We start from the raw sequence: 18,042 nt of genomic DNA, 5'->3' as shown, positions 1-18,042 counted from the left end.
ATGGCAAATACCCTCTTCAAGCTCTGCAATAGTGATGTCAAGCCTAGCACAATAGGCCAAAAGGCGGAATTCAAGCAATTACTTAAATATTTATCCCCCCACTATCCAATGAACTGCGTGCATCGATCATTCAGTTCAGGGTCCATTTGGTTCGTGGGAATAGGGGTCTGGAATCGAAATTGGAATGTCCCATTTTAATTCCAACCATTTGGTTGGGTGAAATCAGAATCCGATTCTCATTTTTTATGGAATGACACTCCCCATTTGAGGGAATGGTCATTTCCTCCCTTTCCCTTTGGAATGAGAATCTCATTTCTGCTCTTTCCAATTCTAATTTCAATTTCTGTCTAAACTAGATAGGCTATTGGAATAGGCCAATTCAATTTTAATTCCAAGAGATTTTGGTTCTGATTCTAAGAGCCCATTCGATTTTTGGAATTTAAGAGGGAGGAAAGTTGGTCAATGGGATTTTAGTTCCCATGACCAGGATACCTATATTCCTTTTTTTAGATTTATGTTGGGTTTATGGAAAATTTATTTTCTTTAGGTATCATTTACCTAAGTGATACCCATCTCCCTGGTGGGTAAGTAATTTTTCCACTTCGGAAGGGGGGAGTTGCTAACACTTGGATGGAACAAAATTATCCCTTTTAATCAACGTTTTTTAACTGACATTGACCCGAACGGTCAGACCGTTCGGCCCGGGAACCGTCCAGGTAACCGGTTCCGTTTTACCCAAAACCCAGAATTTGGTCAAAAACCGTTGAAAAAGTTAACAAACCGTTGACTCGAGTGGTCGAACCGTCGACCCGTTCAATAGTTTTTGACCATTTTTTATTTTTTTTATAATTTTTTTGTCAAAACGGACCGTCTATTCGAACCGGACAGTCGGACTGTTGACCTCGAAACCGGTGCCCATAATGGTTCCATTTCCAAGTCGTTTTTTAAAATATTGCTTTTAATAATGGATTTTTATGGTTAAAATGGTCATTGTCTTATTTACTTAAAAAATAAAAGAACATAGATAAATACACTTACCTGAAAAAGTGTTTTTTAGGAAATGTTTACACGGATAAAAACATTTCCCCATATAACTGACTTCCCAAAAAGTGAACGGGGCTAATTCCTAATGCAAACCAAATATGTTATGTGCCAACAAATAGGAATGATATGTTAGGCATGTTAGGTAGAAGAACAAAATTTCAAAGGTGAAATTTCAGTTACTTGTATGAAACCTGTAATTCCAAAGGATAGGAACTATAATAAATAACAATAACGAGTCATTTATCCATCTTCAAAAAATGCTTAGGATCTATAAGGTACTACAATTTGTAAACGGTTCAATCCTCTAAACAGTATCATCTAATTCACCAAGGGTACCACCAAGTATCAATACATCTCAGTATGAATTAAAAACAAACCCACTATATTGTTCGAATCTACTCCTTACAAGTGTGTCTCACATCAACCTCACAGTACATTCCAGTCGTGCATTGAAAACATCTCTCCATAAATGACAATATATAAGTACAGGAGATATTCCTGGTATGGGTTGCAGGTTCTTTGAGGTTGGTGTAAGGAGTAATCTTTGAGGAGCAAATCCGGTCTCCCCGTAGGGAGTAGGAAATTGTCTATTATACATTGTTTCATCAGAATTTTTCAAATTCATAAAATTGATTTTAGGAATGATTCACCATTTATGGCCCTTTCTTGCTAAGAATAGGCAAGAATGGCAAGTTTTGTTGTTTGCATTGAACAACCTAGCTATTTATTTCTAGAATTGAACAGGAACTAGAGTCCATTTCATGCCAAGTAAAACATGCTCAAAAGTCCTACTGTTCTTGGGCAAGAGTTGATTTATCTCTTTCTCATTTCCAATCTTATACTATATGTATAGAGCAAAGTAGTCCATGTCAACATGACTCTCCTTTCTCCAAACCCCCTTTTCTACTTCCTTCTTAACTCTCTTTCCTTCCTTTATCCCCCTTTCCTAACCTTCCCATTAAGTCAAGTCACTAGGGGTTAAGCTTATCTTATTAGGCCACACATCATCCTTCCTCCTCAAGTATTCAAATCTTAAATCTCTCTCTCTCTCCCCAACACACACACACACACACACGCATGCATTCCCAATGGCCCAAATCAATTCCTCTCCTAAAATTTCTCCTAAACTATTTTCCTCACCTAAAACATCTCCTAGTCCATCTCACATACGAGTTTGGCTTTAGTTAGTGCAAAGCTCATTCAAACAGCCTTTACAGCCTTGCATTGGGAATGTCTCCATACTTATGTGCTTTATTTCATGGGGAGATATTCTCAATGCAAGGTTGCAGGAGACTGTTCGAACGGTGTGAGTACGGGCTTGCACTAACTAAAGCCAGGCTCCTCACATGCCCAATAAACCGTCTAATTCTAAAATCTCTTTCCCTCCCCCCCCCCTTCTCTCTCTCTATGCTATCTCTTTCTCTCTCCACCTTCCAAATTTATATATTTTATTTTTCAACAATGTATTAAAATATTATGTTTAAGTCAAGGCTTAAATATTGAAATTCGATGAATAAAAAATATCTAAAATACTATAGAAAATATAATATGACAAATAATAAAAGCACAATAATAAAATTTAATAATTAATTAGAAATCTTATTATAATTATAAATAATATCTTAATGTTGTCATTATAAAATCTCCTCCCCCCATGGGATGCTTTGGGCCCTACACATCACTATTTGTATTGATGCTGAAACTTGTTGAAAACTTAGAACAGATCTTGATTGATTAAGAATGAAAACCGTGTGGATTTGGGGTGGGGCACCCCCTCCTTGTCCCCACTTCATGCCGGTGGCAGGGTGGGTTTGAGGCAAGGCTCCCATTCCCTATTAGGGATAGGGAATCCCCAAAATTTCCCAACCTCAAGGTAACCACTTTAAAAAAATCAAATTTAGGGGTATTTTAGTAATGGGATGATAGAAATTTTGGGTTATTTTAAAAATTATTTGATGGGAATTTAGGGGTATTTTGGATATGAGATTATGGGATCCAAGGGAATTTAAGGGAAACTTAGGAACATTTTAGAAATTGATAATAAACCTAGGAGTAATTTAATAATTTACCACCAGGTTTGGAGCAGGTTCAGGGAGTTATATGCCAACGCCGTCCCCAATTTGGGGCAAAAAAGTTTTCCCATCCCCATCCAAGATTGGAGAAAATTCACCCCATTCAGTGAGGGGTGGGGTGAGGTCTAGATTCAATGAGAAAAATTTCCATCCCCATGATTGATCTAGTCTGCCAAATCTGCTATATAAGTTTTTAGAAAATACATATTGAAAATAAATATTAGAAACACTATTAATTAACATGTTTTATTTAAACATTGATTTCACTATTAATTAAATTCTGAGTGAAATATTTTTCTGTTATATTTTGAAGAAATATTAAAAATTATGATTCTTTTATAAATTTATGTGAAATTTTCACTACTAATTTTCTAAAAATATTTTTTGTGAACATGAATTTATGGATCCACTGTAAAGAGTAAGTGTTGGAAGCATTGAATGGTAGATCAAATGGATTATACTGTTTCCCTATCTTTGTCAATTTCCCAAGAGAAGAAGAAAGCTAAATAAGAAATGAACCGGAACCAAAAATTGCTACACATCAAGAAGACAAAGTTCTTAGGTTGGGTTATGTGAATACCTAAAAATTTTGATCTACTAGCTTCAATTACCAGTTCATACTGAATTGGACCAATCTGGTTTGATGAGTTTGATTCGGTTATGCAATTTTGAAAATAAAAAAGAGAAAATAAGAGAATTTTCACTAAAAATAATTTTATTAATTAAAAAGAAAAAAAAGAAAAATAAGGGAGGATAACAGAAAAATTATTAGAAATTTTGTTAAGTAATAGGAAAATTTAACAAAATAAGGAATTTTTTTTGAAAAACAGAAAATAACAATAAAAATAGAAACTCAATTTTTCATTAACTAATAAAATAAGATAAAATACACTAAAATAACAAAAAAAAAATAATATATCAAAAGTGATATTTGTTGAGAAATATTAAAAATCAGAAACTAATAGAAAAATATAAATAAGGGAAAATTTAAAAATCAGTAATTTACTTTACACGATTAACTTATTAATTAAAATAAACTAAATAACTTAGTTTTATTAACTTACTCTAAAATTAGTAAAATTAATTTTATAAATTTTGTAAAAAATTAAAATTAAAATAATTAATAAAAATAACATAATTAAAATATAAGAAATTGTTAAAAAACTTATAAAAAATTATTTTATTAGTTAAAATTGATACAAATTAATAAAACATAATTTAATTAAAATCAATACAAATATTTTTTAATTTAACTTAATAAAAAAGTAACTCTCCCTTTTCCCAATTCCTTTTAGATTTTTGGTTTTTTTTTAATTTATTAGACAATACATAACCCAAGAATAATGCTAAGATGAATTGGGTTTAGCTTGGCCCAATTAGAAATGTTTTAAGACTACCATCTAAATGTCACTTAACAAAGCTTGTGTGTTGAATTTAAGAATAATAAAATTAATAAAATGTAAAAATTTAATAAAAATTAAGATAAATAGTTTGATTTGGACTTGATACCACTTGGCCCAATTGATATTGTAATAAGATTCCTGCCACAATTCTTTTAACACCCGTGCATCAACGGCCCCCGACTAGTAATACTAATAAATAAATAACAAAGTGAGAATATCATATTGTATCTTGGGGTCCCCAAAACGCTAAATACCTGAGGCTGTGAAATTTGGCCAATTTTAATGGCTAATACCCCTCCTAAGGATGCCCTCACTAAATTCTCAAAAACCTCCAATAGTTTCATGTATTTATTAAAGCCCACCCTGTATTTTGTGTATTATTAAAATAACCCTATTGTTTGCATATGTTTTATTTAAGAGATTTTTGGACTACTAGTATACTAGTAGTCCCTCCTAAAAACCACATCCTGCCCGTGAATTTGGCATCAATCCACGGGCAGGATTTAGTCTACCCCTAGGTGGAGCTACGATTTCTTAGGGGTAGACTGAATCCTGCCCGTGAATTGATGCCCTAGGGATAGACTGAATCATAAAAAACCCCTTTATTTTAATTCACCTCCATCAAAAACTATTTGTATTTCCATTTAGGAATATTCACATGAGCCTTTAAGGCGTGCCCAAAATATGAAAGGGCAATGGCCCAAGATTTTATTCCAAATATAGCCATAATACTTATCTTATCAACCTTTTGAAAAACAAATAAACCTCTCCCCACATTATAGCTTTGTTTGGAAAAGAAGTGAACTACATGTGATACCTGAGAATATTTAAGGGTATTTTTGGAGTAAGAAAACCTTGGATTCATGCCCTTTCACATTTTCCACTTGCTTTAAGAGGTCAAGTGGCTATTTTCAAATAGAAATACAAAAAGGTTCCTGACAGAGGGTTGAATAAATAATTACAAACTATAGGGGGTATTTTAATAAAATGCAAACTAAGTGTAGGTTTTAGTAAATACGGGTGTTTAAGTAAATGACCCTTTATATTTTAATCTAATAACCATCGCACCATTTGAAACGTCTTGACTGATACACAACTTTTGCGTATTGAACATATCCATGCTTTGAACCATGGTGAGTAGCAATAATTCATCTAATTTTGGGTTTTTTTTATTTAAAATGGGTTCTAGAAATCGAATCCTCTACTTTTTGGGATATTTTTTTTTATTGAAAATGGTTTCTACAAAACGGAAGATGATGGTTTTCCCCTCGTATAGCCTAAAGAGTTATCTTACTCATTATCAGAGCATAATCTACACAATGCAGTAGTACCTATATCGTTAAAAGAACTGGAGGGTTACCTCTACAGTTAATGGGGTTAAGCAGAATTAACCATTGATTGTTGCAGGCATCTTTTAACTATGGAAGAAAGATGATTTGTAATTCATGAGCAATCGGGTTCGAAAGGATTTGTTTATGTTCCAGGCTTCCAGCCCTATTGCTTAATTGTAGTTTTTTTTTTTTTTCTGCAAAATTGCTTAATTGTAGTTATGATACTCAAAATTGTCTTCGTTATTCTCCAAACTCACTTGAGTTGAAGATCAGCAATGCTCTTGAGATGCACGCATTTTTGAGTTTAGACTCTTACAAACTTCAGAAGTAATTCTATTTTTGTTTAAGATGCACTCATTTTGAATTCGGACTTTGTCTTTTCTGCCATCTCCAATAAAGCTTGTTTGTATGAAAGAGAGTTGGTTTTGTTCATCACCATTGGGCCCATGGTAATGTAGGCCCACTATAATTAAATTAAATTATTTAGTCATGTGGGATCCATCTAGTATTATTTTTCTAAAACATATTGACATAGCACAATTTGGCAGCTCTCACGTAGCAGACACCGAATCGGATGTTCATAGCCAATGGCCAAGCTGAGATGGGCTGAGCTGTATGATTCTGCAAAAGGGGAGAGTTAGAGTGTTCGAGTTGTTTTTACCTGGGATGGACACTCTAGTGCTTAAGTCAGTGATGATTTCTTAGAATGTTTAAAGAGATTAGAGAGTGTGATAGCTTAGTCGTGCATACCTCTTCAGGTGGAAATGGGATCATTATATAGACACAAGTACTCAGAGACCTTCTTGTAACGGGTCTCAGGTTCTTGTAGAGGCGTTTCCATTGAGTCGGGAGAGTAATGACGTTGGTTACGTAATCTACGCAGAGGGCTAAGGTCCGTCCGGTTGGCTTTGATGTGCATGATGCGGGTAGGCTGGCCTAATGGTCGACTCATTAATGTTCCAATGAACTTGGTCCCGACAATGGATCTATGTGAGAAGTCAGCGAGCATGCCTTATAGGTCACCTAAAGTGCTTTCCTTACCTCGGTCAGTCCCTTAGGTAGGTCACTCCTTAGTCGGAGGTCCTACAGGTCAGTCGGGCCGAAGTTCTTTTAAATCGGCCCTGCAAGGAATTTCCAGCCGACCTGTCGAGATGATCAGCTTATTCAGCACTAAGGTGTCACTTGAATGCCACATGTCATGATGTCATTTGGAGGATCAAATTACCCCTCATCACATATCATATATGTTCAAATTTCATAAAAGAATGTTAAGTAGACCCACCACCGTAGTTTTGGACTTTTGGGTTTTAATTGATATGAAACATTAATGATAATTAGAAATATTTTGTCCAATTCTTAAATTAAATACATTTCTCAAAATTCCTCTTTTTCCATTATGAAATTTCTATTTCTTGTTAAATAGAACCAAACAGCATTCTTCACTTCTTCTATGTTTCCTTATCTTTTGTTTCTGGTTTTGAGACATGGTTTGACTATGATACTGGAAAGACATGATATTAGAAAAATCTAGTGGCCAATCAACTGGCATCATAAAAGAGGTGACCAATCTAGTGGTATCATCAAAATTCACAAGGGTGCTTTGATTGGTCAAAACTCTTCCAGTACCATGTCTTTTTCATATCATAGATTTTTCCTAAAATTAAATTCAATTTCTAGTAAGATATAGTAGGGCATGACAAAACTTAGCAACGAGCCAAATGAGTCCTTGATAAACCCTCAAGCAAATAAAAGAGAAGAGAAAGATATCCCATTTTCATCATCTTCATGCACCAAATTTATATAGAATGCTAAAACTTGGAAACTTCATGACATTAAATATTCAAGTACCTTTGATTATGACATCCAAAAAACTTGTGACCAATCAACTGATATCATAAACATTTTAACCAATCAAATGTAATTTATCAAAATTCACATGTGGGTTTTGATTGATCAAAGCTCTTTCGGTACCATGTCCTTTTTTGGCATCATAGGTTTTTCCTTCAGAACATAGTTGATTTTGATTTTTTACACCTCATCACTCATTATGCATTTCATTAATTTTAGGAATTGATATATGAAACTACCTGAAATTGGTAACCAATTTTCGTTTTTTGTGGGTCCCATTATGCATCTGTCTTGCGATATCCCGCCAAACTTCTAGATTCAATCACATTTCCCCGACCCACTAATAGGATTGAAGATGAAAGTGAAATTACTAAATTGTTTGACAGCTGAGGCCTGAGAGCAACAAATATCAAAATGATGGAAATAACTATTCTTAAGCACAAATCCTTCCAAGGTGTTCTCAAAATGAACTTGTTTGAAGGAAAAAGAATGTTAAGGAAAAAAAGATATGAGCATTAGGATTTTAGAAAACGTACGCTGAAAAGGAAAAATGATTTTATAAAATAAGGATAGTTTGAGGTTTCAGAATATTCCATTAAATTAATGAAAGGGATGCGAACAATGGGGGCAAAGAAAGTTCTGGAACCCAAACTGAGCCTAAACGGTTTGGGAAGAGTACAACTACAAATATGTACAGTATAAATACAAGGTTTTGCACTGTACATATTTGTATTTGCACTCTTCCCAAACTGAACTAAGTTCAGGGGTTCTTCACATGATTTCAAACCAGATTCCGAAAATCAAGCGTGCTTCCAGATTTCATGAGATGGCAACCTAGCTAGAAGAATTCAAGTTTGAGAATTATCATCTAAAACTACCAACTTCTTTGCTAAAACAATCCATCCGGGTTAATGACATTGATTGTTGTTTGAACAAATGCCTGCCTAATAGCCCTAATTATCATTAATTAACAATCCCAGACACTTCAACTATCTCCAGCTTAACGAATTCAAAGAGAAATTCTTGAATTGTTGGAATTCCCTATACGCGAAACCTTGAACTGGAAGTTAAACTATTCAACAAATTGCCCTGAATTAAAGCACAAACATGGGGTTCAATTCCTCAACTTTCTGAGAAAGATAACATTGAGTAGGAACGTGTAATAATGATAAAACCATTGACAACCCACTTAACTATGCCCCCTGAATAGGCAAGGACGGAACCTGGCTTCTGAGCCCGTTATTGTCTTAGCAATCAGTGTCATCGCCTCAACCCATCCAACACTGCAGAATTTTCTTCACGCCTGTTATTGTTCCAAGACCCATTTCATTAAAATTCGAAGTAAAGAAATAAACTTCAAGTTGGGAGATGAACAGTAGCTGTTCTTCCAGACCAAAGGAGGAAAACAGAGACGTCTGCAGTCAGTAGAGAGAATAAAGGCTCTTGGGTATCGGTGGATACACTTTCTGGCAGATCTTCTGTTGTACTTGTCGTTGTTCTGGTGGAGCCGTGGAGGGTTGCACGGAGCTCGGGGAGTGAGCGAGCCATGGTTCCGTTTGGTTCGCACCGGGGGGGCTGAGCTGAGGGGTGAGAAGGAACTGAAGAGGTCATACCGTCCAAGGGTAAGCCGTGAACGCGCGGGAAAAAATTGAGGTAACATCACATGGGAAATCTTAGCGTGTTAGTAAAACACTTTGAAATTCCAATATGAGTTGGATTTCAGATTAACAATTCTGCAATTATTAACAACATAAGAATTTCACAGATCACGGAGGATTGCAATCTAAGGAACCCATTGCTTACACGCTTTTCATCAGTTCGTTTCCAATCAAACCCAAATGGGATACCGTATGAAGGAGAAGTCAAACTTCTTTTAAATACCAAATACGAGTGATGGGAGCCTCTCTCACACTGTACTCAGCAAAAATTTGAGAGAGGGAAAGGATGAAATTTGAGAAAGAATACCTGGATTTGTTCTTGGTCCCAACCGGATTATGGATCATGTTTAGTTATCATCTCTTCCTCCTCTACAGAGTGCTAAGATATCCTCAGACCACGGTCATTGGCTATGAAAACCACAATAAAATGGCTTGGGTAGAGAGAATGATGCAGGTAAGATCTCTGACTCTGTCTCTGTTTCTAGTCTGGTTCCTGAAATCTACATATCTTAAATATCTGATAATTCAAATGGGTATTCCCAGACTGAGACGAGGGACCTGGGATCAGCTCTGGCAGTTATCTCAAACAACACAACAGCGGCCACCTTCCTCGGTTCGATGTGCATCACTCTGAGCTCCCTTATTGGAACATGGGTGGCAGGCTCTGCACAGAATATCTTCGTGAGTAGACTTATCTTTGGAGACACAAGCCAGACTACAATGTCCATGAAGTACATCAGCCTCCTCTCCTTTTTCCTCGTCGCCTTTGTATCATTCGTTCAATCTGCGAGGTACTTTGTCCATGCTAACTTCCTGATAAGCACACCAAATAGCGACATACCAGTGAAATATGTGCAGTTGGCCGTGATCAGGGGAAGCAATTTCTGGTCACTTGGGCTTCGGGCACTCTACTTCGCCATTATTTTGTTGCTGTGGATCTTCGGTCCAATCCCAATGTTTGCTGCATCGGTGATCATGGTGCTGTTCCTGCATGTTGTTGACACCAATTCCCTCCCATTGCATCAGTATGGAAAGCCTCCTTTGGGACAGCGCATGTTAGGAAGGTAGTTGATGGCCATGGAACTTTCATGGTGAGATGAGATCAGATGCAACACATATTGGGATCTAAAAATTCTGCCTGTCAAATATCTTAATGTGCAGCAGGGGAAACAGAACCCCCTGTTAAGTAAAAATAATAAGGGATACAGATTTTGCGGTTTTTTTCTCCATTCCCATTGAGTTCATATGAGTTTCCTGCTTCAAAAGACAGAATGTCTTCCTGCTATTATTAGCCTTCGATCATTGTTTTACAATATGGTATTAGCTCTCATTGCCAAGTCTGTGTGTGTGTGTGGAACATTTCATGAGATCAATTAACTGAGACTGATTCAAGTTGATATTGCAAGTATCAAACTAAGCATATTCCTTAATACACGGCATCTCTCTTGGTGAAGTCATTGAACTTACATGTGCTCACCATTTTAATATGTCTCCCATACAACTCATCTTATTATTTTAATTGTCCAACATTCCATGACATATAACTTACTACAATTTGAATTAGATAGCACTAAAAGCAGGGGGGTCAAAAATTTCATTGGCCGCTAAAGTCAAAGCCAAACTCCATTATTCAATGAAGCTCATATCTGCCTAGAATGGTAATGGACAGTTCTGAGAAGCCACTGCGAGTCAAAAACAGTGCACCAAAATTGGATTTTTTAGGAGTTAGGAATCACAGCACCTCCAAGGTCATAAATAATTTGTAAATTATCTAGGCTCTATTGGGTGGATATATGCAACTTACAGGTTACAGCATTAATATCAACTCAGTTCAACAGTTTTAATCCAAATATTTTGAGATTCGTCAGTGCACTCTGTCAAGGGTCATATTCTCTGGTAGCTTTAACCAAACACAGCCTTAGGGAACACCAATGCATGAACTTGACACAACAATTCGTGTTTATGTTCTCATAAGACTTCAGCAAAAGATCTATATTGGCTGCCAGCCTGACAAAAACCTCCTTTATCCAAAACTGGTATTGAATTGTTTCAACATCATCTTGAATATAAATCATGAATAGTTATCATATGAAATTATCACAAACACACCTTAACAAATAGTTTCTATAGTTTTTGCAACTCTGCAAAAAGGGTGAGAAGACTTCACTCTCCATCATTGAAGCACTTGAAAGGGTGAGAAGGCTTCCAAGAAATCAACTCCTGAGCCACAGAATCAGGGACTTGGAGCAAGATTATCACTGAATGATCTGGACTAGGAGGCTAACTGAAGCAGGTTGAGAAAAAGGTGGAGTATAATTGAGAAGGAGGAAAAAGATTATATTCATGAAATTGCATTATCTGAATCTAAATATTGTACAATTGGGGTCAAAACTACCATAACCTACCCCAGTTCTATGACACTTGTCATATCTTCGACCATTGAGTCACACTGTAGTTTGATCCCCATCACTATTGCTGGAATCCTCATTTTCCATTGGGCCCTTGGTCGACAGACTTGACATTTGCTCCCCATCATCAGATCCTGAAACTGCCTTACTTGTTGAGCCTTCCGTTAAGGAGTTGATAGCTAGCTGGCCAGAATAAAGGATTAAACCAACAGAGTTCAAGCCAAAAACAAATGTTGCAAGATAGCATAAGCCATTCACAATGGTCCTGTAAACATCAGATGAGAGAAACTCATGACATCATACAGAGAGGTAAGGAATGTAATTAAAACGAAAAGCATGAAGGCTTACCTTATTGTTATTGTTATCTGGCGAACCTGAAAAGCAAGATAAATAATATGGTCAGGGTCTTAGGAATATAGTAAAATTGCCAAGATTATATGAACAGGTCCAATTGCAGCATGCTAAAAATCCTTGAAGTTTTCCTATACACTTCTATATTGACAGCTCTTAACGGTTGTTGTACCAATCCTAATCAATATTTACAGATTGATTGGCATCAATCAGGCAAGGCTCTCAGCAATCAAATGATACTAACTCCCAAATTTCCAATAAATTGCATACTGAAAGAATTTACTATATAACATGTGGCAATTGATTGAGTTGATCCAATAAGCAACCCAACAACAATTGAATTGTTTCCATAGCTTAAAACAATAAGACATTTGTTTGGAATGGCTCTAAGGATTTTTTAGTGGGCATGGCTCATGAGGCCTCAGCCTTCAAAGTTTTTTTGCATTAGAAAGGAATAGACATCAGAACAACCTATCCACAAAGTAAAGCCACTTAATTATCCTTGCACACAATAATGACAAGAGACAAGGCCAAAATATAATCAAAACACCTACCCAAGATTTGATCTTTATTCCTATATAATGCTACAAAACTGGTTATTAAGTGTTTAACAATTAATTTCTTTTGTGCAGATGAGGCACCTAAAGTATATATCATCCAAAGATAATTAAAGCTTCCAATGAGCATTCCCAGCACCCATGAGGCCTTAAGAAGATTAGGATCAATTGCTAATCCATTTCTTCTACACAAGTTCTGAGGTAACAGCTGCAAATCTAGAAAGTCATAAGAAAAAAAAATGTGGACCAAGAAGATAGTCCAGTCCAGTTTAAACCCAATAAACCCAAACTTACACAAGCCACAGTTGGCTAAGCTAGTGAACTGCCTCAGTGGGATGAGAGTCCAATTAACAGAAAAACATTGTGATACGACCTCTCCAAAAAATGCACAGTTGGAGATTTCTTAAAACTGTTCAGGCAACCTGCAAAGTGTAATTCTTAAATTTGGAAGGCTAAAAGTTGGAGATAATAAATTTACATCTAGAAGGACAAGCAACTTTACTAGAATAATTCCCAAAACCAGTCTGGGAAGGGGTAAGTGACAGTTGGAAACAACTCCCAACTACTCCAATTGCCAAAACCATTCCAGACACTCAAACCATTTCCAATCAAACAAATGCATACTATACTGCAAACCAAAACCATTTCTTGAATTGTTGAATTCGGCAAACAAAAAGTCCAGATTGAAAGCTGAGTTATTCGAATTGTCCTCAATTCAATTGTAAAAGAACAAAGCAAGAACATGGAAATCAATTCCCCGAGTTACTAAGAGAGAAGGGTAAGAGCAATGCAAACCGAGAAGTTATCAGATATGGTCTGCCGATTCAAAGCCGCCTCAATGGTCGTGGTGAACTTATAAAGCACGAGTGCTATCACACCGGCTGACAATCCACCCAATAACGCCTGGATAGGCGAAGGAGGGGACCCGGGATTAACCGCAGTCGGGCTCAATGACTTCAAATTATCCAATGCTTCCTCCTTCAGACTTTTCTTCGCGCCTGTGGACCTAAATCTCTAAACAAAGCAAGACCAATTTCATTGAAAACCCAAAATCTACAGCAAGAAATTTAATTTTTTTATGGATGGCAAGAAATATAATTGAGGTGTGGGAGAAGATAATAGCAGCGATACCAGTTCCTTAGCTCGTTTTGCGCGGCGCCTGAGGGAGCGGAATAGGAAAACCGAGATGGCACCCGTGAGAAGGACGCTAGTGGCAACTTGGAGAGGAGAAGGCTCGTCGGTAGTGGCGAAGATAGATGAAGATGAAGAGGGGAGCTCGATGGGCCCATCTTGTAGTTTGCTTTCCGTAGGCGTGACTGTTGATGTGGTGGTGGTAGTCGGGATTTCAGGGGGTTGGGCTTCAGCGAGCCATGATTCAGGTCTGGTTCGAATGTGGGCACGAACCGAGAGCAGAGTGGTGGGTCTGCATGGGCAATGAAGAGGAGGAGAAGATGTGGGCGAAACAGGACTTAATAGAGAGTGGCGATGAGAGAGTGTGAAGGGGAAGTTGTGAGTGTGGAGGTGATGAGACTGCAACATTTTGTGGGGGGAAGAGCCAGAGAGAGAGGGGGAATTTTCCGCTTCCAGTATACTATATCTACTTTGAGGATATCAGATATTTTGTTTTTCTGCGTAGTCAGACTTGTATTGGGCTTGCTGATCCAGGAATTTTACACGTGGCAAGATAGTTTGATAAAAAAACGAGAAATTCAGGTAAAATACACGTATATTTCTATACAAAAAATCAATACAAGAGGGCAAAAATAATTGATCCAGACAACTGAGTGGCTCGTGTAGAGAGAAGAAAAAATGGAGATAGGAAAATGGATTCAAAGTAATGTTGGCATGGGCGTGAGGTCAAGGCAAGTATTATATAATCAATTATGGAATATATCGTTTTCTCATAATCTCAGGAGTAGGAGTAGGGATGGCAATTTTTCCTATCCCGTAGGGACCTGATTTCCCCGACACCATGTGGTTGTTTTGGCGGGGTGGGGACGGGGCAGGAATTCTCGTTTAGGGTTGAGGTCGGGGTCGGAGATGGGGATTGAGGTTTCTGCCCTTCTTTGATTCCGATTATATATATAATTTAAAATTTTTATTTATTTTAAGTAAATTTATTTTTTAAATAAATACTGTTATCTAAGAAAAATTCAGAGATTTGGATTCTCACGAGGAACCCATCCCCATCAGGGATCAAGGATGGAGGACATTTTATCCCCGACGAGGATCAGGAACAGGGCTGGGTTTACTTTTATAATCCGGATCAGAGATGAAGAATATGATCCTTACCCCAAACCCGCCCCGTTGTCATTCCTACTTACGAGTGATTATTTCATCCTGGTCCAAAAACTTTCGGGCTTAAACTAGGTTTCATGTTTAGGCCTAATTATGGGCCCATACAGACCCAGAAATTTGAGGGACGGGCCTGGATCCTAAGCTTTAAGTCCAGCTCGAAATATATGATATTATGTATAATATTTTATATTGTATAAAATATATCATAAATTTATACATACATTAACCAATCAACCAGTATGAAACTGTTACCTATAAGGTGGTTTTCATCAAAATTCACGAAGGGAATTTGTTAGGTTGTGTTTGGTTGCAATATAAATAAATTTGTACTGATGCAAAACTATGTAATGTGAATGATTTGGATGTAAATTTTAATTTATTTTTGTTTTAAATTTTCTTTTATTGCAATATAAATGAAGTAAAATAAACCCTTAAACAAAGCAAAATTAAACTAGAATTTGCATTATTTCATTTACACTCCTATCCATTTGAATTATACTGTAAATTGTTCTTCTGATAGATTTTTTATATATCAAATATTTTAAAATTAAGATTGAATAACCTATAAAAACTCCATTATTTCAATGGTATATGCATCTGGCTTGGGCCCATGCAAGCCCATACTTATATATGCCTAGGCCTGGGTTATAGATCATATGTAATAAGATTTGGACTTTGGAGGGGGATAAGGATTTAGCTTTGATTGTTGTGACTTGCGAGTTTTGGATGATGCCCTCATTAAATGAGTGCCTACCTCACTGCTCGAGAGATCATCATTTTTTATCTAGGTGGACGGATCAGTATGCCAGCGTCTATTCTGTTCGAAGTTGAATTATTGTTGGATAATAGGCTGGACAAGAAAATGGATCTGTCATGGTATGGGTCGTTGAAGTTGGAAGCCCAACCCAACCCAATCCACTCCAGCCCACCCTGAGTGTATGATATCAAAATAACTGGCCTATCCGAATTAAAGATCAAGTACAATCTGTCCAATTGGACTAGACCTGTACTGAAACTTGATGCACTCGGGCCCGAGCTGAATTTGGGTTGGTTAATCAGTCCATATTAAAATTTGATATAGTGCATGTTTGAAATTGTGGATATTTATTGAATAAACATTGTTATATAGGCATCATTTCAGCATTTCTCCCATCATGCGGATTTATACATATAGAGATTCAAAAAGGCAGGCCTTGAATTATGTGTGTGTGCCTACCATTGGAGGAAACTTCATTTTAACGCTTTCCTCAACAAGTAGGCATTTATTCACTGTTTTGCTGATGTGGTGCTTAATGACACCTAAGTATCAATAAATAGGTTCATTATTGTTTTTCTCAGTTTTATAAACAAATCAAATACAAATATTTAATGAATAAATGCCCATGGTTTCAAACACAAACATAAACATATGTATTTATGTATGATTTACCAAAAAAGAATATACATGTATGTATATATATACATATATATGCAAATATGTGTCTATATATGCATATATAGTTGGACTACCTTCAGACTACCTAGAGGTTAGGTCCAGAACTCCAGATCCAACCCAAAAGTACAAAAGCTCAAGCTTTTAGGGCCAAGCCCAACCTGAGAATCAAAAAACCAAACCCAATCTATGTAAAATTTTGGGCTAAATCAGTGTGTGCTCATATTGGGCTGCCCAAAGTGCACCTCTAACATGCACAGGTGACTTTATCATTACAAGCTGCAATCTTTATCCTCGTGTCAGTTTCTGGAATAGAGGAGGAAAACAATACATCATAGTCCATAAATAAAAGACTACGTAGAAGACACCACTAACCCACCAAACAAAATGAGCATTTAAGTAGCAGTTCAAATTTGCAGAAGACCAATTTTCATAAAATATCACAAGTTATTAACATAATTATATACTTTCAAGAACCAGTAGTTGATCCCTCCGAAAAATGGAGGTGTGGGATCAAATTCGTAGAACTTCAGGCTCTCCTTATTATGGTCAGTGGGCCATAGGTGAATCCCGCTTTGTCCCATCACTGAGTCCCCTCTATTATGTGCTATGTAATAAATACCATAGAACAAATTATATATATACTTGTCATAAATCATATCAAGTGAAATCTAGCTTCTTCATTTTTCATGGTTTCCTGTTCCAGCTCGCTTTTAGCTTTCAGCTTCCATTGCATCCCTAAGCAGTAAGTGATGATTAAGTTCTTAAAGCAAGCTCATATCACTCTCGATCTCCTACCCACAACTTCTTTTCACATCCTTACTCACAAGACATTTTTTCCTATGAATAACAAGTGATATGTTTTCAATGCGCCAATATACGAGTTCAAATCAGCACTCACAAGATTGCCCCTTACAATGTCCCATAGAGCATTCCCATCGTATATTGGAACCATTTCCCGATGATGATATCATCATTTTTGGTATATCATTTGGAGATTTTCCCAATACACGACGAAGATGTACTGTGAGACATTGTGGGGGGCTGATTTGGTCTCCCAATATAGTAAGAACTTGTTGGGAGGAGATCCAATCTCCATACAAAATAAATCCCAGAAAAAAAAAAAAAACTAAAGAGGAAAAATGGTAAGAAGTAAAGTAAATTCAACATCCCTGTTTCAAAATAAAAATGAACATATGTATAATGAGAATGTTGCTTTAATAAAGTAAATCCTAGTTAAATCTAAGCGAACAGTAAAAGAATCAATAATTTATCCTTAATGGATCTTTGAAAATCAAAGGAAATAAAGATAACTAATTTACAGAAGAAAATTTGTTAACTAAAGAAAACTTGAAAACTTTTCAAATAAACAAAAAAAATTCCAATTCTCCTATCTATATATCTATACTACTTTAAAAAATACGAACAGCCTCAAGAATATTTCTGTAATTTTGCAAGGACAAAATCTACCCCTCTATATTTAAATTTATTGATAAAAATGAGGGCAAATAGGATAATTGGTTATTAATATTAAATGAGTTGAAAAGAGATAATTTTAAGATATTCAATCCCATTCAATTCTCTCTCATTAAATCCAACATTTAAGGTATTAACTTGCATTTGCCTTCATTGATTCATAT

The 18,042-nt window shown here is 36.3% G+C and overlaps 1 protein-coding gene and 1 long non-coding RNA gene across 3 annotated transcripts; one reads left to right on the top strand and one right to left on the bottom strand.

The window, feature by feature from the left end:
• Positions 1 to 8,895: 8,895 nt before the first annotated feature.
• On the top strand, positions 8,896 to 10,669 carry LOC104599497 (uncharacterized). The gene is made up of 3 exons (XR_016075939.1): positions 8,896 to 9,351; positions 9,464 to 9,810; positions 9,900 to 10,669. It is a non-coding gene; the product is annotated as an uncharacterized LOC104599497 (long non-coding RNA).
• Positions 9,478 to 14,265, bottom strand: LOC104599495 (uncharacterized). Of its 2 annotated transcripts, XM_010262058.3 has the most exons (5): positions 13,804 to 14,265; positions 13,468 to 13,686; positions 12,113 to 12,138; positions 11,762 to 12,029; positions 11,401 to 11,640 (listed from the first exon to the last, which is right to left on the bottom strand). In XM_010262058.3, exons 1-4 carry the CDS (start codon positions 14,209 to 14,211, stop codon positions 11,801 to 11,803), a joined length of 882 nt encoding a protein of 293 aa, XP_010260360.1. In that variant the 5' UTR covers positions 14,212 to 14,265; the 3' UTR covers positions 11,401 to 11,640; positions 11,762 to 11,800. The 2 variants fall into 2 exon arrangements, with proteins under 2 accessions (XP_010260359.1, XP_010260360.1); XM_010262057.3 differs by having other exon boundaries at positions 9,478 to 12,029.
• Between the last annotated feature and the right edge of the window lie 3,777 nt (positions 14,266 to 18,042).

The sequence above is a fragment of the Nelumbo nucifera genome, chromosome 1 (assembly GCF_055504915.1).
Source record: "Nelumbo nucifera cultivar China Antique chromosome 1, China Antique-T2T, whole genome shotgun sequence".
NCBI classification, from domain to species: Eukaryota; Viridiplantae; Streptophyta; class Magnoliopsida; order Proteales; family Nelumbonaceae; genus Nelumbo; species Nelumbo nucifera.
Note: the sequence above shows the minus strand (reverse complement) of the source record. Positions and strands in the feature narration are given on the sequence as shown.